Genomic DNA, 22,534 nt, shown 5'->3' with positions numbered 1-22,534 from the left:
CAGGTGTACTGCACATCTGGCATTGGTGGTTCAGTGGTAGAATTCTCGCCTGCCACGCGGGAGCCTCGGCGGGGGGCGCGGGGGGCGGCCGGGCACCCACGGCCCCGCGTGGGGACGCGGCACGGGACACGCACACCCCGCGACCCGGCCGTGTTTGCCTGGGGACACGGCGCAGGGACACGGCGCAGAGGTCCCTTCACCGGGAATTGTGGGTGGCACCCCTTCGAGCTGGGACAGCGCACGGCGCCTTTGCGCGGGGGCACGGCACGGTACACGGCACGGCCGCTTTCCCTTGGGACATGGCATCGCGTGGGGACACAGCATGGCTCCCCTGGCACCGGGACATGGTGTGGGGGCGCAGATGGGGCCACTTCTGTGCTGGGATGTGGCATGGATACAACACACCCTCCTTCGTAAGGGGACGCGCTGTGGAACATGTGGCACCAGGACATGCTGTGGTCTTCTTCCACAGCGCGGGGGCATGGCACCCTTCACAGGGGTGTAGGGACAGACACCTCTGTGTGGGGACCCAGCATGCGGTGGCTTGGCCATTTCACCAGCCCCGTCCCCCAGCGTTCCTCGGCTGAGGCTGGACTTAGTCACCGCTGGGATAACGGGGCTGGGTAGATCCCCGCTCCTTCCCTGGAAATCCCCGGAGGGTGTCATCAGGGAAGCCCTGGTAGCCCTGCACCAAGCGGGATATAGGCATACACGGCTCCACGGCCACCCACAGTATTTTGGCCACCCGAGGCTCACGCGGGGCTGTCCCCTCCCCGTGGTCCCCGGGGCTCGGAGCAGATGTCCTGCCTGGGGGCTGCAGCCTGGGCGCCTGCCTACCCTAGGGCTGCAGCCAGGGCTCTCTTCCCCCAGATTCCCTCTTGCAGTCCGGGGGTGCTCCTGCACCCCTGCAAACACATCCCTGCCAACACCCTGTGACGGCCCTGGGACCTGCTGCCTCCCTGACACCAGCTGGAGAGGAGAAGCCAGTGGGGACTGCCGGGAAGGGGGACTAACCCCCCATCCATGGCAGGGAACAACTGCCCGGGGCTACCGGAGAGCAGCCAGTGCCCGGAGCCTACACCTGTCCCTTGTCCCCACACCATCCACGCCACTGCCCTGGAGGCTCCCGGTGAGCCCCAGCCATGTAGGCACAGCCTGGGGCTTCACTGACGGCCACCATCAACATGCAGCAGGGCTACGCTGCCGTCCTATGTGAGTATTGCTGGGGGACGGGGGTTGGCCTCAGGAGTCACCTCAGTGGGTGTCCCTGAGGGGGCTGATGCCACTGGCTTTGGCTGCCCAGGTGTCCTGGCCGTGCTGGGGCTGGAGGCCGCGGCGCCGGGCGAATGCGAGCTCACCCGCCTTCTCCAGGACAAGCTGCAGTATGAGATGCGCCTGCAGTACATGGTAACCCCAGCTTTGGGAGGTGGGGGGGACATGTGGCACTGCAGGGCCCCAGTTTGCTCCAGGGGGTCATGGGTGGGGGGCAGCACCCACTGCTCTACAGTGGCCAGGTGCTGAGTGCTGTGTTTTTTACCAGGGACAATTTATACCAAATTGTGCCCAGGGCTACTTCTGCTGGGGGCTGACCATGTCAAAGGGCTTTTGCACCGGCTCCCTGGTGTCTTGCTGAGGCTGGCAAGGATGTGCCCATTGCTTTGCCCCTTGCCAGCCCCCATGCTCTTCCTTGCCTTTCCAGAAACATTACTTTCCCATCGACTACACAGTCCAGGTCCAGTATGAAGAGGTGCTGAGGCCTTCCAACATCACCCGCCTGGTAAGAGGGTGGCAGGGGAGAGTCTCGTGATGGGAGCACTCCAGGGACCCACGGGGGCTGCCCGGCTCTCACCCTCTTGCCCTTCAGCGCAACGGGACCGTGTCGGAGGCAGCACTGCGGTACCTCTGGTTCCATGTCAGCTCCCAGGCCGTGCTGCGGATCCGTGAGGTGCTGCCAGAGAAGCACCCATCCTGGAAGTACACCCAGGAGCTCTGCCAGCTCTTTGATGCCCTGGGTGAGGAGTACAGCAAGTACCGGCAGGTGAGGATCCCCCCGGCACCCCAGCCCAGCCGCACGTCTCGCACTCCTGTGCTGGGGGGCACGCACTGGGCCACGAGCACCGGGAGGGGACAACACGGGCATGGACGTTTTCCCTGCGAGGGGATTCCCTGGAAAGTCTGACAGGGACAGGATGCAAGGACAGAAGTTGGGAGCGGGGTGCTGGGGCAGTGCCTCAGGTGTACTGCACATCTGGCATTGGTGGTTCAGTGGTAGAATTCTCGCCTGCCACGCGGGAGGCCCGGGTTCGATTCCCGGCCAATGCAACAGCTGTATGTTTTTCTTGCCTGCAACCCGTCCCCCTCGGGGCACCTGCTCACCCGGGGAGGGGAGAATGGGACTGTCACACACACCGACCTCCCTCACGGGGTGGCACTACTAGGGCCGGCGGTTGCATGAGATCAGGCAGAATGTGCCTGTGAATTCATCTCTGTTTTCCCGCTGATGGTTCTGCCTCTCTGCCTAAGATTCTGCTGCCTCGATGGAGCTTCTGCATCCTGAGACAGCTGCGTTTGTGTGCTGGATGTGGGTGGCCTGCTACAGCTGGGTGACCGATGTGAGCCCCAAGTGTGGCTGGGTTGTCCTGTGGCACGGGACAGGTTCTGCAGCCCCTCTGTGGAGAGAGGGAGCTTTGCTGGGCTGTCTCATGAGAGGGTTAACTCCGAGGGCTGCTGAGAGGCCCTCCTTGCTGTAGGCGATGTGAGGCAGCAGAGGGGTGTTCCATGGTCTGGAGGTGCGCTGTCAGAGCTGTGCTGGGGTGATTTGTGGGAGCGTTGAGAGCTGCCAGGGCCTGTGGGCGCTGCTCGCATCCCGCAGGGTTTGGGAGTGTGGGGGGGGAGGGCCGGGAGATTGTGCACATCTGGCATTGGTGGTTCAGTGGTAGAATTCTCGCCTGCCACGCGGGAGGCCCGGGTTCGATTCCCGGCCAATGCAACAGCTGCATCTTTTGCACCTCTCTGTCCCTTGGGGGCGGCTGCCAGGTGCCCATGGGATAGTGCAGGGGTGCTCCCAAGGGTCCTCCCTTGGGCATCTCTGTAGAAGTGCTTCCTCTGCATCTCCCCGCGGGGTCGACTGTGTAGTTTTTGTGGGTGCTCAGGCCCCGGGGTGGCAGCAGCAGCTCTGCCTGCGGTGAGTATTGGCCTGGTGGCACTGGGGAGCAGTAAGAGGAGATGGTTTGGTGAATGACCCAGCTCGGCTGGGTGGCAGGGAGGGACACCGGCTCAATGACAGCAAGGGGTGCTATGTAGATGTCAGTGAAGGTCCCTGGCTTAGGAGCAGTGGGAGGTGCTGGTTCATGTCAAGGGTGCCCAGGCCATGGAGGCAGATGGCACCTGTGGGCAGTTCCACATCTGGCATGTGTGGTTCAGTGGGATGACTATTGTGCTCTGCCTCAAAAGCCAGGGTTTGGTTCCTCGTCAGTGCAGCCCCGTGTCCTTCCTGACTTTCAACTCTGCAGCCCCCAGCCTCTCCACCTGACTTGGGCTCCATGCAGCCATGGGTTACTTGTGGCTGGGAGATGCTGCTGCACCCCAAGGCAGAGGTTTTTGTGTGCTGGATGTGGGTGGCCTGTTACAGCTGGGTGACCAATGTGAAGCCCAAGTGTGGCTGGGTTGTCCTGTGCCCCGGACGGTTCTGCAACCCCTCTGTGGAGAGAGGGAGCTTTGCTGGGCTGTCTCATGAGAGGGCTAACTCTGAGGGCTGCTGACATGTCCTCCTTGCTGGTGAGGCAGCAGAAGAGGCTCTTCCATGGTCTGGAGCCGCCGTATCAGAGCTGGGGGTTGGGGTGCCCCTTGTGAGTGTCTGTGTGTGTTGTGCTCACAGCCAGCAGTGCCTGTCCGCGTTGCATTCACTCTGCTGGATTTGGGATGCTGGGGCCGTGTGGGAAGGGTTCAGATACTGAGCACATCTGGCATTGGTGGTTCAGTGGTAGAATTCTCGCCTGCCACGCGGGAGGCCCGGGTTCGATTCCCGGCCAATGCAACAGCTGTATTTTTTGGCGCCCAGTGTCTCTGGGGGGACCATGGGGATTCCCCTGGGTGCCTGGAGGGATCACCCACCTCTCTGGCACATCTTTCCCTCTGTATGGCTGTGAGGAGTGTCATTGTCGGTGGAACAAAGCCAGGGCACATTGGTGATCCCCGGGGGACTTGGTGGCAGAGAGAGACCCTGCCTCATGGGCAGTGACAGTCCATGGCTCACTGACAGTGAGGGTTTCTGCTTTGGTGGCAGTGACAAGGGTCTTTGGCTCGGTGGCAGTGAGGCCCAGGGCAATCAGGCCTGCACAGGTCTGGGGGATGCTGCCCCATCCAAGAGGGGACAGTGTTTGTGTGCTGGATGTGGGTGGCCTGCTACAGCTGGGTGACCGATGTGAGCCCCAAGTGTGGCTGGGTTGTCCTGTGGCACGGGACAGGTTCTGCAGCCCCTCTGTGGAGAGAGGGAGCTTTGCTGGGTTATTAACTCTGAGGGCTGCTGAGAGGTCCTCCTTGCTGTAGGCGATGCGAGGCAGCAGAGGGGTGTTCCATGGTCTGGAGGTGCGCTGTCAGAGCTGTGCTGGGGTGATTTGTGGGAGCGTTGAGAGCTGCCAGGGCCTGTGGGCGCTGCTCGCATCCCGCAGGGTTTGGGAGTGTGGGGGGGGAGGGCCGGGAGGTTGTACACATCTGGCATTGGTGGTTCAGTGGTAGAATTCTCGCCTGCCACGCGGGAGGCCCGGGTTCGATTCCCGGCCAATGCAACAGCTGCATCTTTTGCACCTCTCTGTCCCTTGGGGGACCTTGGTGACCTGGTGATCTGTCACTGCAGACAGACGTGGAAACCGTGGTGGCCGATCTGGTGAAGCTGATCCACAGCGCGGGCGCTGAGAGCCGGAGCAAGGCTGTGCGCCCCAAGGCACTGCTGGACAACTGCCTCAAGGTCATGCGGATGCTCTACGGGGTGCCCTGTGAGTTGGGGGTCAGGGTGGGGGGCCCGACCTCGGGCAACGCAGGTGCCACACAGGGGCACCCTGTCCCACACCATGAAACCTGTTCCCTCTGTTCAGGTGGGTGGGAGTCCACCTAACAGTGTGGAAGATCCTTCACTCAACCCCTCAGTGGACACCTGCTTGCCCTGGAGCCTTGGATGCTGCCTCTGTTCTGCTCCTCCCAGAGCCCCGTGGTGGGTTCCCAAGGAAGCTGCAAAGGTGGGACAAATGCCACTCCTTCCAGGACCAAACACAACCCTTTCCAGAACTGTGGGACTGTTTATGGCTGTGGGATCTTGTCCATCCGAAATGTCTGCCACCCTTTGCATGGGTGTGGGCTCAGACACAGCCCCATGGCAGGCAGCTGTTGGGGGGACACACAGCCCTCCCTGCGCACAGGCAGGTGAGGGCATCACCCCGTTTCTCTCCATTTGTATTTTTTCCTCAGCTTTGATTAAACACCAGTTAATTCTGTAGCATTGCAGCTCAGCTTCTGACTGGGTCCTGGGATCCTCCAGCCTTACCCGAAATAAAGGACCAGCAAAGAGAACCCCACTGCCTCCACTGCCTCCTCTTTTGGGGTGTCAGCCACCTCCCTCACCGCTGTGGGGGAGACACTCACTCTGATAAAGGGACCCCTGCCAAGCTGCCTCCATCAGCCCCGGCTGCTTCCCCAGCAAGGAAACATCTGGATTGGTTTGTTGTGCTTGGTGGCGTGGTGCAGGCTGCACACTGGAGGCACTGGGGCTGCCTGGCTGCCTCCCCCCTTTACAGCTCAGTTAATTACCCTCATCAGCTATTAGAGACCTTAATTGCTGTATTCATGGCTTAGGCTCATGAGTCAATGGGCACTGCAGCATGAGTGGAGGCGTCTCCCTTCTCCGCCTCCCCCTTTTCCTCCCTTCATGCTTTGTGGTGATTCCTGTTTATATAAAGCCCACGCAGAGCTCATATAAAACCCACCAAGAGATCCACTGCTTGATAAGAGCTTTAACTAAAGGGACCCTCTCTCCCATCCCTGCTGGCTTTAACTGAGTCCCTGTGTGGTCCAGGGACCCACCTGGGCTGCCTCAGCCCTTGGAGCTGAGCCCAGCCTCCCACTCCCTCGTGTCAAAGGTGGGAATGATCCTTCATCCTCCTCCACTGTGGGGAAACTGAAGCTGTCCCTGCAAAATGACCCCTACCAAGCTTCCCAGAGCATCCCCACAGCAATGGGCTGCATGTCAAGCCCACTTGAGATATTGTGCATTTTCTTCTGATCCTTCTTTTGAGAGATGGCTTCAAAAATGACAGCTGAGAGCCTCTACAGGAAAGCACTCACAGGATCAAGAATGGGAGCTTGTTTACATTATCTCCTGGTGTACCATGGAGGAAGGTCAGCCCAGGATGCCCTGCCCAGGTCTCAAAACTCATCTTTAGGCATGTGCTGAGACTTGGGACATCTCCTGCTATGAAAGCCCCCAGCTGCTGGAACAGGAAGAACCTTTGCTGGCCTTGAACCAGCAAGAAAAATGCCTGGCAGCGTCTTTGGGGTGGGCATGGAAAGGCCAGCTGGTTTTGGGGTGGGCAGGCCCAGCAGGAGAAGGGCTGAGTTTGGGGCTGTCTGGGATGTCCCCATGAGCAGTATGGCTTATGGCCCTGGAGTGACGATAGCCAGGGCATTCTCCTGGCCCCAGGGGATGCCTTGGATTCAGGAACACACTTGGAGCATCCTTCCTTATGCTGCCCTGGCACAAATCACCATCCCAGGCCAGGAGGGCAGCAAATCCAACTCTCATCCCCCAACCTGTGCATCCCTGTTTTTATTCCTCTGCCCATCCTACCCCCCCCCCCCGAAATCAGAGTGAGCCTGGAAATGGCAATTAATTCACTTTAATTAATTATTTAAGTTCAGTGGGCAGATGCTGCTCTCACCAGGGCAGCCTCTGCCCTCTCCAGTCCCAGAAGGTGCCATTGCTGGTGGCTGAGAGCTGGGCCAGCAGCTGCAGGACGCCCCGCACGCTCTCCTCCAGCGTCACCGGGCCCTGTCACACCCAAGGGCAAGGGAAAAAGTGAGCCAAGATTCTCCATCCCAACACCCCCAATCCCACCCAGGGTATGGTGGAGTGCCAGCTCTGGCTGGGTTGGTTTGGGAGCAGTTGGAGATGCTCCAGCAGCCAAGGAATGTGGCTTTGCACAAATTGATTGTCCCTCATTTGAGTGCTGTAAGGATGGAGGTTAATTTCTTCATCCCTAATTAAAAGAGGGATGTCAGCCAGAGCAGGGTAAGGGACAGCCAGAGCAGGGTAAGGGACAGCTGAGTGCAGGACCGGGGTGCCCTCTGCTGACACACCATCAGGATGGGAAAGGAAATAAAAATAGGGAGAAATTGGATGGTCTGGGGGGAGCGCCTGGAATTGTCCCCTTGCTGTGGTGGCACAGCCACTGTGGGACCAAGGGACTGCACAGATGTGGGTGCCCAGGGAAGGGATGTCCATGGTCAAGGATGCCTCAGGAAGGGATGTTCATGGGAAAGGGATGTCCATGGGAAGAAATACCCTATGAAGAAGGGATGTGCCCATAGGAAGGGATGTCTGTGGGAAGGGAATTCTTTGTGAAAGGATGACCCTGAGAAGGGATGCTCATGGGAAGGTGTGGCCTTGGGAAGGGATGGCCTCAGGAAGGGATGTTCCAGGGAAAGGATCCTCCAGGAATGGATGCCTGTGGAACCTTGCTGAGCTAGGACTCCATGCACCTCCCATCACTCACCATCCCCTGTTCCAAGGGCGGTGTCACATGTCCAGGATCCACAGACACGCAGAGGATCCCGCTGCTCCCGTACTCCAGGGCCAGGCACTTGGTGAGCATGTTCAGAGCAGCCTGGGAGGACAAATTCCCCTCCTTAGCATCATGATCTGGCAACGCCAGGGCTGGGGGGAACCCCAGAGGAGATGACCCCCAACTCCTCCCATCCCCCAGGGGCAGTACCTTGCTGCAGCGGTAGCAGATGTCCTGCCTCTCCTCCCAAGCCTCTGCAACCTCGATGGAGCCCAGGATGCTGGAGATGTTGATGATGGCAGCTCTGCGGCAGCTCATCTCACGCTGCCCTTCGGCCTCAGCTGCCTCCTTCAGCAGGGGCAGGAAGGCCTGCAGGGGATGGGACCTCAGGCATCACCATCCTCCTCCTCCCTATTGCCAGTGTTTGGGGCAGGGGAGGCCTGTGTCCTCACCTGGCTTGTCTGCAGGGGCCCGATGGTGTTGGTGGTGTAGACGAGGCTCATGTTCTCTGCTGTCTCGGTGGCCAAGGTGCTGCGGCGCGTGGTGCCCGTGTTGTTGATCAGGAGGTTGAGGCCAGCACTTCCCACCTCTGCCCGCACCCTCCTGACGGCTGCCTTGATGCTGTTGGGGTCTGTCACATCTGCAAGGGGACAGGAGGGTTTGGGGACAGGCTGGTGGCCCTGATCCTGGCAAGGTGCTGTAGGACGTGGCAGGAGGCAACTCCCAGCCACTGAGCATCCTCCTGGTCCCATCAGTGACCTGGTTGAGCTAAGCCAAACCAAGGGACCCACCTGCTTGGTGACATTTCCTGGAGCCACCCACGGCTGCAATTAAATCCTGAGAAGCTTCATCCCTTTCCCGCCCCAGCACTTACCTAGAGGGAGGATCACGACGTTGGGAAAGCCCAAAGCCACCTCGTTAACAGCCTAGGTGGAAAAACGGGGGAGGGGGTCATGTGGGGAAGCTCACGGAATGGGGGGGCTGCCCCGTGCGCGGTGGGAAGAGGGTGGTCCCTCGTGTCACAGCCGGCAGGTCACAGTAAGATCCAGGGGAGCGATTTGGGGCGGGTCGCTGCTGCCCCGCTCCTGGCTGAGCCCGGCGGCTCCAAAGCTCCCCGCAGCCATGCCCCCGGCACCGGGGCTGCTAGCAACACCCCTGAGCGCCCAGCAACCCCCCTGCACTCCCAGCAACCCCCCCTGCACTCCCCACCACGCACACACCTGTGCCAAGAGAGGCAAAATAAATACATACATATTCAATACATACACTGGTACTTACAATATTTATTACATATATGTGTATTTATATATATATTTATATATTGATTTATTCTATATTTATTTATATATTTATTTATTTTATATATTATTATTCGTATATGAATGGTGTGGAAAAATACATATATATATATATATATTTATATGTGTATATATATATATATATGTATTTTATACATATATTACACACGCACCTACGTATATACATGTATTTTTCCATACCATTCACCATTCAGGATGCTGACACTCAGCATCCCAATTTCAGGTGGGGCTGTGGCATCCCCAGGCACCCATCCCAGCGCTGACTCCCTCCTGTCCCCCCTGTGCCCGTGCCCTCCCTACCTTGCCCTGGGGGTCCAGGCAAGCAGCGAAGATGTGCCGGGGTGGGCTGGGCTGCTCCAGCAGCCCCTTCAGCAGCCCCAGGCCCAGCCCCCCGTCGCAGCCGGTCAGCAGGACACTGCCCACGCTGAGCCCCTCCATCCCCTCTGCTCTCCACAGCCGGTTGTGCTGCCCCGGCGAGCTTTGGCAATCGGCCTCGATAATCCGGGAGGCGGGAACGCTGCGGGCGCTGCTGGGATGGGCGGAGGTGGGGGGCACCGCCTGCACCCCCTCTTCTGGAGGGCACGGGCAGCAGGATGTTCTTCTGCATCCCAGGGTCATCCATCAGCTTGACCATGGGGTTGCACTCCTCCATACCCCAAAACACCCACCCCCTCAAGCCATGGGAACCCAAAGGGGTGGTGGTACCTTCTCACCTGTTCCCCATTACTGGGGTGATCCCAGAGAACCAGAAAATCCACAGGAGCACAGGCAAGGCTATTAATTACAGTACAACCTTTATTAATACTGGAATCTTCACAGTGCATTCGTTACTTGTAGCAGTGACTATGGAAAACGGGGGAGGGGGGGAAAGAGGGGAATTACCACCAGAAAAAAAAAAAATTAAAAGAGAAGACGGAATGAAAGAAAGAGAAAGAAACGTGGCAGAGGGACAGGGAGAGGGGAAGCGGCGGCAGAGGCGGGAACACGAGGAGGAAAAATAAATTAAAAAAAGAGAAAAGAATAAGGACCAAGTTAACAACAGCACCAGAAAAGTTACTTCAGTCGAAAGACAGGTCAGTTTTTTTTTCTTTTCCAAAGAATTTTTGTTTTCTGTACAAAATAAGAGACCCCCCCCTCCCTCAAACCCCAAACATTTGTCACTTGGCCTCAGCGGTTCTGGGCAGGAGAAGGGGAAGGGGGAGAACTAAATTGTTATTCCTAAGGGGGCGGGCTGAGGGGCTGCGATGCGACAGACAGCGGGGCTATGTACAGCAGGGCCGCGGGTTGTGCTTTCCTCCAGCCGCCGGCAGAAAGCTGCTTTGCCTGGGGGTCTGAGTCAAACCTGCCGTGCCTGGACCCACCTCTGAGCGGGGTCTGTGGGTGCCGAGCCAGGGGGAAGGGGGTTTGCAGGGGGTCCCAAGTGATCCTTGTGAGGGAGGGCAAAGTGGAGGTTCAGCATCCTCAGTCCCTGCACCCTGGTGTCCCCCCAAGACGGAGGGGATTGCAGTGCCTCTACCCCCAGCCCCCCACCCTCTCACATGTCCCCCACTTCTTCTTCCCCCCCTGCACTCCCAGCCCGTTTCTTCTGCCCCCCTGGAATGAGGCTGAGCTGCGCTGGCCCCAAGCAGGCAGCTGGGGGGAATGGGGCCAGGGCCCCCCACTCCTGGTGCTCCTGGTGCTCCACGGCTGCCACAGCCCTGCTGGCACCATCCTCTCCTCCTGCGGCTGGAGCCACCCGCCTGCGCCCGAGGGACAGGAAACAGAGAGGAGAGGGAGGGAAAGCGAGAGGGGAACGGGAACAGAGAAACAAAGGGAAAGAGGTGAAAAAAAGGAAAGGAAAAAAAAAGAGGAAAATAGAAGGGAGGAGAAAAAGAGTGAAAAAGAAATGAAAAGAAAAAGAGTTAAAAAGAAAAGGGAAAAAAGTGTTAAAAAGAAAGGAAAAGAAAGTGTTAAAAAGAAAGGAAAAGAAAAAGAGGACAAGAAGAGGAAAAGGAGAAAAATGGGAAAATGAAGAAAATAAGAAAAGAGAAGGAAAAGTGACATACAAGAACAGAAGAAAAAAGCCAAAGGAAAAAAAGCAGAAAAAATAGGAAAAAGAAGGGGAGAAAAAGAGGAGAAAGAGGACCAAAGAGAGAGCAAGTGAAGGAGGGATGCAGGGAGGGCAGGGCAGGAGGAGACAGAGGGGCAGGAAGCAGGGGGCACCAGGAGGGGAGGGCAGCGGGTGCCGGCGGGTGGGGGCTCCTGGGGAGGCAGGGCTGTCCCCGGGGTCCATGGGCCACGGCGGGCACGGGGCATCATCACGATATCCGCGGGGCCGACCTGTCATTGGTGACGGTCCTGCGCAGGCGCACCCCGCGCCGGATGGCCACCAGCATGTCTTCGGCCGGGGGGTCCATGGAGGCCGCGGGGGGCGGCGCGGGGGTCTCCTCGCTGGGGCCGGACCCCACGAGGGCGGTGGGGAAGGGGAACTGGCCTTCCCCCAGGGCGTGGGCGCCGGCCACCAGCTCCCCAATCTTCTCCACCAAACTGTGCCGGTTGGCAGCCAACTGTTGGTCCTCCTCTTCCTCAGCGGAGAGGTGCTGGCCGGCCCCGGGGTAGACAGAGATCTCCATGGCACCGCCACCCCAGGCGGTGTTGGGAAGGCTCAGCCGCTTGGGCGAAGCTTTGGCAAAATCCAGGGGGTTCGGAGAGGCATCATCAGCATAGAAGACGCACTCCTCGCTGCCCACCCGTGTAGGGCCGGCATAGCCAGGGGAGTCGGGCACCGTGGGGGTCTTCACGGGGACGATGGGGGGTCGGATGGGGATGGGGCCGGCGTTGGAGAGCGTGCGGCGGACCGAGGGCTTGGTGGAGGGCGTGCGGCGGATGGTGGCCACCCCCGGGGTGGTGCCGGCCGGCAGGTTGGTGCCGCTGGGCAGCCCGGCGGTGGAGGCGGGACGCTTGGTCTGGATCATCCGCCGGTAGTTCTGGGCGATGTTGCTGTTGCGTGGGATGGTGGAGGACTTGTCAAAATCACTCTGGGGGTCACACTCCACGTCGCCGTTCACCGAGTAGCAGTCGTAGTCGGAGCCTGGGGAGGGAGCAGCACCATCAGTGTGGCTGGGGGGCAGCAGGTAGCCAAGCTCAGCCATGTCATTAAGCCAGCCCCAGCCACTTCCAGCACAGCACAACAACAACCAAATTCAACTACCGTGATCGTCATACAACCACTACTGTCCCAATCATTGCTGGCACAACACGCTCACCATCAAACACAAACATCACCACCGGAGGGAAAGCACAGTCACCCCAGCCATCACACTGAAATCACAGCCAAACCCAACTGCCATCATCACAACCATCCCAATCACAGCCAATCTCCACTGTCACCACCACATGCTCATAACTGGCTCAGCCATCATCATGCCAACATCATAACAGATGTGGTTATTTGATCTCCAACTACAGACTCTGTTGCCATCACCTACCATCTACCACTATCTCCACCTGTACTCAACCTCTGTGCAGACACATCACCACATCACCTGTCATGGCACTTCCTGGCACAACTGCACCCACTGAGCCCCAGCTAACACCCAAATAACCAGGAAAAGCTGTGGTTATTTGTTGCACCAGCCCCTACACAGTATGACTGTAGCCTGATGCTCTGACACCCAGAGCACACAGCTGTGCCCCAGGATCACCAAAACCTCTGTTGTGACCTTCCCCACTCTAAGTGCCATTTCAGGTGGTCCCAGGTATCCCCGGTGCCGGTACCTTGGGAAGGGATGGTGTCCTCAGAGCAGGAGGGGGTGGTGGTCTGCGTGCTGTAGCCACTGGAGTACTGCAGCGAGTCCCGGCTGCTCTTCTGGTGCTCCAAGCTCAGCCCACGGGTCAAGACCATGGCCAGGTCGCTGGCGGCGGGGGACACCTCCTCCCCATGCTGCTGGGGCAAAGGGCACTGTCAGCACCCTGCTTCCTCCTCTGGGAGTCCCCAGGAGCCCTCACCTCTGTGCCCTCCCTGCCACAGCTGGTACCTTGGCAGCAATTGTAGCCGGTGACATCCGGGGCCTGGGAGCGTCCTCGCCTCCGATGCCCGGGTACCCCCCAGCAGGAGAGCCCATCTCGGCTTCCCGCAGGTGCTCCACGCGGTCCTTGCGCCGCTGCAGGGTAGGGACCACCGGCTGGTCATAGGGGCTGGCCTTGGACCAGTCCTGCAACGGGCAAGGCATGTGGTTCATGCTGGTGACAACTGTGACCGGGAGTGTGGCAGGAAGTCTCAAGCTGATGTCCCCCGAGTCAAGCCACGGGTGCTGCTCAGGATGCTCTGCCCCATGCGGGAAGGGAGGGGAGGGTCTGGGGGCTGAACCCGTGAAGTGAGGGGGAACCACGTGTGAAATGGAACCCTGGTGGGACGGCAAGGACTAACCGAGGTGGGGGAGCTGCACTCGCTAACTGACTGGCAGGTTTCGGATGCCTCTGAGGACGCCGAGCTGGAGGACTTCTGCTGTGCCGTGACGAGCCGAGAGCCGGAAGGTGAGAGAAGAGGCAGTTAGCAAGCAAAGCCAGAGCCATGACCCCGGTTAGAGCAGCACCCACAGCTCCCTGGCTGAGCGAGGCCCCCAGCCCTCCTCCCCTCTGGCTGTGGCTGCAGGATGGCGAGCAGGATGTGACCTTGGCAGTAGGGTCAAGAACTGGGATGATGCACTGCCCCAACCCTTCCCCCTTCTCACCCCAAGCCATGCAGAGTCAAGAGGTATTTTGGGGAGCGGGGACCTTGCTGGGTTGGTGATGCCAGGTTAGCATGGACAGACAGGAATGGCAACTCCCTGGGGATCCTGAAGCATCCTTGGCACTGGGGATGGTGCAGCATGAAGGGGAAGCTTTGCTTCATGCTGCCTGGAGGGGGGCACAAACTGGGTATTATGGGGCTGTGGTGATTGGGAAACACCTTGTTCTCCTGGCACAGGGAGAGGGATATCTGTGCCTCATCCCTGGAGGAATTAATTGATAGGGTTTCTCTGCCGTGTGGCCCAGGATGCCCACAATTATGGCAGGCACCCTCAATATTCCCAATATTTATATCCCGTCGTGCCAACACAGATGGAAATAGTTCTGAGGGTGGGTCTCATCACCTCTGCACTGGACCGTTGCGTTGCACCCATCACCACCCACCCATTCTATGGAAGGGGAAACGGAGGCATGGAGGTTGGCAGCACGGACCACCCTCCCTGTACCTGGCTGGTGATGTCCGAGGGCATGGGGGAAGGCGGTTTGGAATAAGCGGCGTCCTGGGAGATGAAGCCGGAGTCGTGGGAAGAGACGCTGGAGAGGCGGGTGGCGGCGGCGGGGGGCTGCGCCAGGCTGCGGTAGCGATAGGTGGAACTGGGTGAGCAGGTCTGAGCCCCGCCGGGCCACGCCATGCCACCCTTGGCACTGCTAACGCTGCTGGGGGGGCGCCGGGGGGACGGGGACACGCCGGTGGGGAGGACAAAGGAAGGAAAAGAGAATTTAAGACAAAGGTTCGGAGGTGGCAGGATGGCCAGCGCCCTGCCACACATCCCAACATGGGGAAACTGAGGCATGTAGTCATCCTGGGGGTGTCCCTTTGCCTTCTGGGGTGGCCCTGCGGCAGGGAACAGGCTGGGGGACATGACAGAGGTGGTATGCTTGCCCCCAGACACCCATGCACAGCACACATCATCCCCAGACCCCAGGACAGGGCATGTGTCGGGCCCCCATCCTGCCCCATAGGTCCACCAGCCCTGCCCAGTGTGCCAAACCAACTCCTCCATAATAATGGGAGCCACCTGCCCATACGGACATGAGAAGGTGGACATGCACCTTGTGAGCATCCCCAAAGGCCGTAAGCATCATTAACCCACTGAGGTTAACGAAGAGGGCTGGATTTCCTGGCTGTGGTTGGATGTGGAGCCCACCTCACCATACCTGCACATGCTGGACTTGCGAGAGCTGGAGCTGCTGGGTGAGGATGGGGGCGTCTGGTAGGACCAGCTGTAGTCAGAGCCCTTCAGGTCCTTGATCACCTGCAGGAAAGATGGGGTCTCAGTCCCCCCAAAGATGGCCCCTGCTCCCCTGACCCCTGGCTCGCCCCTACTGACCTGCTCACTGGCGGGGGGCAACTTGTGTGGCTCAGCGGTGAGCACCACCAGATCCTCGATGATGCCCTGCAGGTGGGTGATCTCTCCCAGCATGGTGAGCTCCCCGTTCTGAGGACAGATAAGAGAGAGCATCAGCACCCACTGGGCAGAAGGAACCACCCTCGACCCTCCCAGCCCCCAGCACTCACCACCACGGGCTGCAGGAAGGTGATGAAGGTGCAGAAGCGGCCCCGCTCCTCGATGAGGGCTTTGCGGACCGCCTGCTTCTCCGTCTCCTCCAGCAGCAGGTACATGTCATTGACATCCTGCAGCGCGTTGTCCAGCTGGGGCTGCAGGTCCCCCTTCCCTGAGAGATGGGGCACTGTCAGCACTGGGCTCCCCTGACACCCTCCCCAGTCTGATGGCGGTGCCACTGCCAAGCCAAGGCCATTCCCCCAGCTTGGGGACATCACCCCATCCTCACACTCCAGCACATACCACAGGTCTCCCACTCTGCCCATTCCCTGGAAGGTCCAGGAGCACCCTCACCCCACAGCAGCCCTGGGCAGGGGGCTTTTCTGTCACCCCATCCCCATCCCTGGCACTTGGGACCTGAGGACCCCTTGGGCTGCCACACAGTGAGTCTGACATCGCCTCAGGACATGGGGTGCAGGCTAAGCTAAGCTAAAAGCAGGGTGAGGGTGGGAACAGGGAGCGGATGGATGGACGGACAGACAGACAGAGGCTGGGGAGACTGGGGGGAGTAGATGAGGAAGCAGAGAGGGGGCCGGTGGTGGGGGGCAGCGGTTCACTTACCAAGTAGCTCTACAGGAAGGATGTGGAGGGGAGGGAAGAGAGAAGGAGACAGAGAAAACGTGTGAAAAGAGGCCGAAGGCCGGGGCGCATGCCCCGCCTCCCCGCCACTCCCGGGGCCGTGCTGGCACCTCCCTTTCTACAGGGGGGCAGCAGGACCCCCCTAGTGCCCACCCCCCTGTTGGCAGTGCCACAGCCGGGGTACCGGCCCTGGCTGGGGGTGCTGCAGAGGGGCTGGTGGGAGCACCCCCCAAGAGACCCCCTCTCACCTTTGCGAGCCTTTTTCTGGAGCTTGAGGGTGTCAGAGGACTTCTTCTTGATCTCATGGCGTGCTCGCTTGTACTCTGGGGGTGCAGAAGTGCTGTCAGAGGGGACCCCTGCCCAGCAGCGCAGCCACCCTGCACGGATCCGTCCTGCCCCCCTCGTACCTTTCGCGTGGTCCTTGTCCAGCTGATTGGCAGTTTTCTTCCAGTCCTCAATCCTGTCCTGCAAAGGGTTTATCAGGCTCTCCATGAGGGCACTGGAGCAGGGAGAGAGAAGCAGAGAGTGTGGGAGAGCGCCGGAGCCAGGGGGGAGCCATTCCCCTGTGCCATGCCCAGCCAGCAGCCAGCATCCCCTTCTTCAGCGAGGGAACCAGCCTGGCCAGGCCGTGTCACCGACACCCGTGGGTTTGGAGGCAAAGCTGATCCTGGTCCCACTTACTTGGTGAACTGCCGGAGCTTGGCCTCGATGCTGCGGTGCCGCATGCACATCCGGGTCAGCGCCGAGCCGATGTCCCTCGTGGCACCTGGTGGGGACAAAGTGCTGCTGACAAGGGGCAGGGACACCCCCAACACCCCCACACCAGTCCCAGCCCAGTTTGTACAGTGGGAGGAGGGTGGCTCGTGACAGGGTCAATCAGTGCTGGGATGCACTGGGCACTGGGGACACTTTAGGAAGGAGGTGGCTTGCTTTTTCCCCATGATAAATCCACAAAATAAATAAATGAATAAATAATAATCCACTAACTAATACGTGAAACACTAAATATCTCTTCTGGAGGCTTTGAAATTAGAACCCGCTCCCATTTTTTCCTGGTTTGTCTTAAATTTGGTGCTGGGGGGGTGGCAGGGAAGCAATGAGGTACTCTGGCTTAGTTCCAGGCAGTCAGCTCTGTCCCACACCTCCAGACACAATCCCGAGTGGATAAAAAGGGAGTCCAAACTCCTCGGGGGGATATTTGCCAGCAGCAGATAGCAGGAACATCCTTTTCAGGTGAAACGCTGAAGCCCAAGGATGGCCACGTGGTGGCAGTGCTGCTGGCAATTCCCACGGAAAACGGAAATCAAAAATCTTGGATGCAAACTAAGGAGTGACATTCAGCCTTTCTCTCCACTAAAAAAGCCTCCAAAAAAACCTCCCACCCCTTTACAGAAGTTTTGGATGTCCCTCAGTCTCCCGGTGCTATGGAAATAGGGGAACCCATGGGCCACGGCCTTCTCCTACACTGGGGTAGTCTCCTAATCCAGCTCCTAATGCTCTTATCCCAGCTCCTGCTGCTTCTAATCCGATTCTCATGCACTGTGTGCAAGGCCAGCAGCCAGCCCCCACCCAGTGCCTCAGTTTCCCCATGCTGCTGCTCTGCTGCCCACCCTCCCAAAAAGCCGTGCAGGTATAGCAGCACTACAGGGTGACACTGACTCCTGTGGTGCTGGTCCCCAGCTGTCCCTGGCATTGCTCCTGTGCCTCCTCCTTGCTTTGACTGCCCGGGCTGACAGGGAGCTGGAGAAGCCCTAATCCCCCTGGTGCAGTGGGCTAGTGGGTTTGGAGGCAAAGCTGATCCTGGCTCAAGCTGCTGCCTCCACCTCCTCCTCCTCCTCCTCCTTGCGTGGCTCCAGATGGCCTGGATGCCGCCAGTCTGCGAACCAGCCCGGGACCATCTGCTTGGCAGAAGCCAAGCGGTGGGAAGTGGCTCCTCGTTGCCAGCAGGCACCCGCAGAGGGTCCGGGGATCCTTCCCCCTCACTCCCCAACAGTATGGGGGACCCCACATGCAGCCTTGGCTCTTGAGTCACCTCCCTGGTGAGTTAGGGTTTGTCCCCAAAACAGTGAAGCTCGGACTCCTGAATCTCCCTCTAACTAAATCCCCTTCCCTGGAGACCTCTGGAGCAGCCGGGACCCCCCTGGGAACTTCCCAGATGGGTGCCAGGGACAAGGAAGGTGGACTCTGCATCCCAGGGGGCTGAGATGGATGCAGGAGACCCTGACGTGGGGCTGAGCCACCCTGAATGTCCCAGCCCCACCAGAAAATGTGGCTAAGCACCCATGGGTGGTGAGGAGCAGCACCCACATGGGTGCCCACCACCTTCCCCCTCCCCACGCCATCCTTTCAACGCTGCTTCCCAGGGAATGCTCCACCTTGGTGTGGGAGCATCAAGGACATCTCTCTGTGGATGGTGAAGCTGCTGCTTGAAGTCTACCCCAGAAATGTGGGCAGGGGACACCCCACAGGGGACACTCACCACCGTCCCCCTGCCCAGACAAGCCTGGGCCCACCCCCAGGAGAGAGGACCCTACCTCGGGTGTTGGTGGCCATGTCGGCCACTTTCTGGAAGGCATCCAGGAAGGCAACTGCGGCCAGCACCGTGGTCCTGAGGCAGAGAGAGCGAGGGGGGAGCTCAGTGGGTGTGGGACACCTGGGATGTGCCAACGAGGAGGGGGGTCCCCCATGTCCCACCCCACCTTTGGCCACTCACCTGAGCTGGGAGTGCAGCTTGGTGGCCTTCGAGTTGAAATCCTCCCATATGGGGTAGGAGCTCTGCAAGGAGGAAGGGCGATGGTGAGAGACAGGGACCCTCACCCCTGCACTGCTTCCCCAGACAGGGCAGGTCCCTCCTTCACTGGTGCAGAGAGACAGGGCAGCTCAGTAGCTTCTCTGATGGCTAATAAAGGCTGAACACAACTCTTTTCCCTCCTGATTTTTTCTCTTTCCAGTCTGGCCACCCAAACTTATAGATCATGGAGACCTCAGGATTTGAGTGATTTCTTCCTCATTGAGGGCATGAAATGAAGAATCTTTAAGACTCTGGCCAGCAGCAGAGGAGACACCCCCAGCTGTAGCTTCCCTCCAAAGCACTGGTGGCCAAACCCACCTCACAGAGAGCTCCAATCGCACAGCCAGGAGCCCCAGTCCTCCCCTCCCCTGAGCCCAAGGACCGACAGGGCAGGTTGGGGTCCCTGAAACCCTGAATGGGGCAGTTGTATGGGGACAGGGACAGGGCACAGGTGCTTGGGAGGCCACCCCAGTGCTGTGCCAATGAGGCCACTGCTGGCAAGGCCATCTGTGCAAGGCCATTCCCACTGCCCTTGTGGCAAGGCTATTCCAGGGCTGTCCTGGTGCAACCATTCCAGTGAAGTCATCTCAGGGCAGTCCCAGTGCCACCATCCCAGTGAGGCCATCCCAGGGCTGTGCTGCTGCCACCATCCCAGCAAGGCCATCTCAGTGCCACTGTTTCCCAGTGAAGCCAGTCCCAGTAGACCATGCTGGTGCCATTCCAGTGAGGACTCTCCCAGTAATGCCAGCTGCAGTGCCATCCCAGCAAGGCCATCCTGGTGCCATCACAACAAGGCTGATCCTGATCCACCATACAGCCAGGCTATCCCAGTGTCACCATCCCAGCAAGGCCAGTCCATGTTGTCCTGGTGAGATTAATCCTGGTGCTGTCTTGACAAGGCCATCCCAGTGTCACCTTGCATGGCCAGTACCGGTGCCATCATTCCAGTGAAGCTATCCAGGTGCCACCATCCTGGCAAGGCCATTCCAATGCTGTTCCAGTGAAGCTGGTCCCAGTGTTACTATCCCAGCAAAGCCATTCCAGTAGGACCAGTCCTGGTGTCATCATCCTGGTGAAGCCATGCTGGTGCTGCTATCCTAGCAAGGTCAATCCTGGTCCTGTTGTCCCAGTGACAAAATCCAGGTGCTATCCTGGTGTCACCATCCGATGGCAGTGACAAGCATCTGTAAACTCCTCTAGGGCAGCCACCAGGCTGGGACGTGTACATTGCCACACATCCCCCTGGGCACTATGGCTTGGTGGCAGCTTTGGGGACAAGTTTGCACTGAGGGGGCATGAGACCAGCCCAGCATTTTCTGGGACCCTGAAAGCCCCTATTTCCTCATGAGTCAGCAAAGAAAGTGTTTGAGGGTGCCACTTAACACTTGTGGCAGTGATTCCCTCATTGTGGGTCCCCAGGGACTGTCATTGCCAGAGGACTGGGCCACCATTCCTGGGCCACTGGCTCTGGGCCACCTTCCTTGGCCACCCTGGGCAGGGCAAGTGAGGCTCCCCTGTAGAAGGGAGCAGGGTGTGATGCCCCCAAACCCCTGTGATGCCAGGCATGAGGAGGATGGGGAAGAGGACAATGGGCACAAGGACATGCCAAGGTCACTCAGGGACACTGAGCACACAAGGAGAGGCAACAGGAATGAAGCCAGCTTAGGGACTGTCACCAACAAACAAATTCTCCCCACCACAGGCCAAGGGGTGCTGGAATAGCCATCCACCACCAAAATAAGGTCCCTTTGCTCTGTGACCAGCACAGGGGACCCAGACATAGGACCATAAGCACATCACTGCCCTTCAATGCCAGCAGTTCTTCAGGCAGAGAGTTACTTGTCCCCCAGTGCCCATGCCAGGACACCCACATGGCTGGGAGATGGGGACAGCACACCCTTAGGTGCCACTGGCACACTGTGCAGGGCACAAGCTGAGGCCCATCTGCAGTGTGGTGGGGTTTTCCTCCTTTTTCGTCATTTTTCTTTAATCTTTTCTACCTTCGAATGACATGAAACTGACTCCATCCCAGTCTCCTCGGGTGAGGGGTTCCCAGTCCAACCGCATCCGGATGGTGCTGGGCATGTCCCTGGGAGGTGACAGCTCTGGGCTGGCTTATCTCCTCTGAAGCCTCAGCAGGGGAATGGGGAAACTGAGGCAGGGGCTGCCCCCACCTCCCCCCTGGGAGTGCGGGACTCAGCTGGGCTGCCTGGGGTGAAGGCGTTTGGGAGAGGGAGCTGATCATCCCAGCTTAGTTTTGCACCAACCCTGGATCCCTCTGCCCTGGGGAGAGTTGGGATTTTTTCCCTGGAGCTTTTCTGCCAGCCCTGAGCCGGAGTCCGGCTGCAGAGCCACCACTGCCCCTCGAAGGGGTTAATCTCCTTCCCAGCAAGGCTTTTATTTTTTTTTTATCCCCTCTCCCCTGCTTTGGCAATGACAGCATTGTCTGGACGGGTCTGCAGCATGAAGAGAGGAAGAGGAGGAGGAGGAGGAGGAGGAAGAGAGCGTTTGCCTCCCAAAAATGACTAGGGCTAAACCCCAGCACTGGAGCTGGCTGTGGGAATTTTGGTTCCCCGAGATGAAGAAATATGGCTGGTCCCCTCCTCCCTACTCAGCCTCTGATCAGAAATGCCCCCCAGCATTTTTAGTTTATTTTTTTGAAATGAAAACAAACAAACAAAAAGGTTTTTTTAAACATGGCCCGATCCTGCTCCCAGGGAGGGTGGAGGCAATATCCTCTTCCCGGGTTAGGAAATGGGATCAAGGAGCTAGGGGACCTTTTTGTTCCACTGGTGTCAGCCCCAATGGGTCTGACAGAAATCCAGGCTGGGCATGGGGCAGGGGGGGCAGGGACAACATGATGCCTGAAGTGGGTGGCAATGCCCGGTGTGGGGCCAGTGGTACCTGGCGAGGGGCAGTGATGCCTGGTCCGTGTCACCCAACAAGGGGCTCGGGCACCTGGGGATGGATACAGGGCTGATATGGAGCTAGGATCTCCAGTATGGGCTCCAATGCCCAGTGCAGGGCTCCCATGCATATTATGGGGTTGATGTGGGGCTCCGGCACCCAGTGCCACCCTCTGACACCCAGTGTGAGACCTTGACGCTCGACATGGTGCTCTGATACCCAGTGAAGGATAACAGGGCTGCAACACCCAGAACGGGGCTCCGATAGCCAGTGATGGATCTGGGGATGATGTGGGGCTGCAATCCCCAGGATGGAGCTCCAATATCCAACGCTAGATACAGAGATGATGGAGGGCTGCGATCTCCAGGGCTCCGATGCCCAACACAGAGCTCCGATGCCCAGTAAGGGGCTGATGTGGGGCTCTGGGAATCCGTGCCGGGCTCTGACAGCCGATGTGGGACCCCGACACTCGCTGTGGGGCTGATGTTCGGGCTCCGACACCCGATGCGGGGTTCCAATCCCCATCTCGCGGCTGGGCAGCAGAGCCCCGGTACCCACCGCGGGACGGGCACCGGCGGCAGCGCGGGGGCTGCCTGGGGCAGCGGGTGCTGGGGGGATGGTGCGGGGGGAGCGCTGTCACGACAGCAAAACCGGGGCGCGGGGGGGGGGATCCCCTACCTTCATGTCGTTGATGATGGCTTGGAAGAGGCCGCCAAGGGCTCCGCACTCCTTCTCCGCCGTCTCCATCGCGGCGCTGCGGCAGCCCGGGGCGGGCGGCGCCGCCGGGGGAGGCCGCGGCGGCGGGCCAGGCTCAGCGGCGGCGGGGGGCGG

The 22,534-nt window shown here is 59.3% G+C and overlaps 3 protein-coding genes and 4 non-coding genes across 16 annotated transcripts; 5 read left to right on the top strand and 2 right to left on the bottom strand.

The window, feature by feature from the left end:
* The first annotated feature begins 120 nt into the window (after positions 1-120).
* Positions 121-5,565, top strand: IL34 (interleukin 34). 2 transcript variants are annotated; one of them, XM_041458726.1, is made up of 7 exons: positions 121-269; positions 871-1,212; positions 1,304-1,407; positions 1,700-1,777; positions 1,865-2,038; positions 4,856-4,994; positions 5,094-5,565. In XM_041458726.1, the coding sequence occupies exons 2-7, from the start codon at positions 1,185-1,187 to the stop codon at positions 5,111-5,113; spliced, it is 543 nt and encodes a 180-aa protein (XP_041314660.1). In that variant the 5' UTR covers positions 121-269; positions 871-1,184; the 3' UTR covers positions 5,114-5,565. The 2 variants fall into 2 exon arrangements, with proteins under 2 accessions (XP_041314660.1, XP_041314661.1); XM_041458727.1 differs by lacking the exon at positions 121-269 and having other exon boundaries at positions 360-1,212.
* TRNAG-GCC lies at positions 2,252-2,322 on the top strand. Its single transcript has one exon. It is a non-coding gene; the product is annotated as a tRNA-Gly (tRNA).
* On the top strand, positions 2,919-2,989 carry TRNAG-GCC. Its single transcript has one exon. It is a non-coding gene; the product is annotated as a tRNA-Gly (tRNA).
* On the top strand, positions 3,966-4,036 carry TRNAG-GCC. The gene has a single exon. It is a non-coding gene; the product is annotated as a tRNA-Gly (tRNA).
* On the top strand, positions 4,717-4,787 carry TRNAG-GCC. Its single transcript has one exon. It is a non-coding gene; the product is annotated as a tRNA-Gly (tRNA).
* Positions 5,566-6,925: 1,360 nt separating the features above from the next.
* LOC121348905 (C-factor-like) lies at positions 6,926-9,529 on the bottom strand. Its single transcript, XM_041458909.1, has 6 exons — positions 9,392-9,529; positions 8,647-8,698; positions 8,225-8,412; positions 7,983-8,141; positions 7,764-7,874; positions 6,926-7,039 (listed from the first exon to the last, which is right to left on the bottom strand). The coding sequence occupies exons 1-6, from the start codon at positions 9,527-9,529 to the stop codon at positions 6,926-6,928; spliced, it is 762 nt and encodes a 253-aa protein (XP_041314843.1).
* A 1,695-nt stretch (positions 9,530-11,224) lies between these two features.
* Positions 11,225-22,510, bottom strand: MTSS2 (MTSS I-BAR domain containing 2). 9 transcript variants are annotated; one of them, XM_041458902.1, is made up of 15 exons: positions 22,382-22,510; positions 18,719-18,780; positions 18,540-18,613; positions 16,687-16,771; positions 16,413-16,504; positions 16,254-16,328; positions 15,988-15,996; positions 15,381-15,538; positions 15,193-15,300; positions 15,020-15,117; positions 14,308-14,515; positions 13,500-13,574; positions 13,108-13,284; positions 12,848-13,016; positions 11,225-12,161 (listed from the first exon to the last, which is right to left on the bottom strand). In XM_041458902.1, exons 1-15 carry the CDS (start codon positions 22,448-22,450, stop codon positions 11,389-11,391), a joined length of 2,232 nt encoding a protein of 743 aa, XP_041314836.1. In that variant the 5' UTR covers positions 22,451-22,510; the 3' UTR covers positions 11,225-11,388. The 9 variants fall into 9 exon arrangements, with proteins under 9 accessions (XP_041314836.1, XP_041314840.1, XP_041314834.1 ...); XM_041458906.1 differs by having other exon boundaries at positions 14,308-14,434; XM_041458900.1 differs by having other exon boundaries at positions 11,226-12,161; positions 14,308-14,518.
* Between the last annotated feature and the right edge of the window lie 24 nt (positions 22,511-22,534).

The sequence above is a fragment of the Pyrgilauda ruficollis genome, unplaced genomic scaffold (genome assembly GCF_017590135.1).
Source record: "Pyrgilauda ruficollis isolate IOZ18807 unplaced genomic scaffold, ASM1759013v1 scaffold13, whole genome shotgun sequence".
Classification (NCBI taxonomy): Eukaryota; Metazoa; Chordata; class Aves; order Passeriformes; family Passeridae; genus Pyrgilauda; species Pyrgilauda ruficollis.
This window is presented reverse-complemented; position numbering and strand designations above follow the sequence as displayed.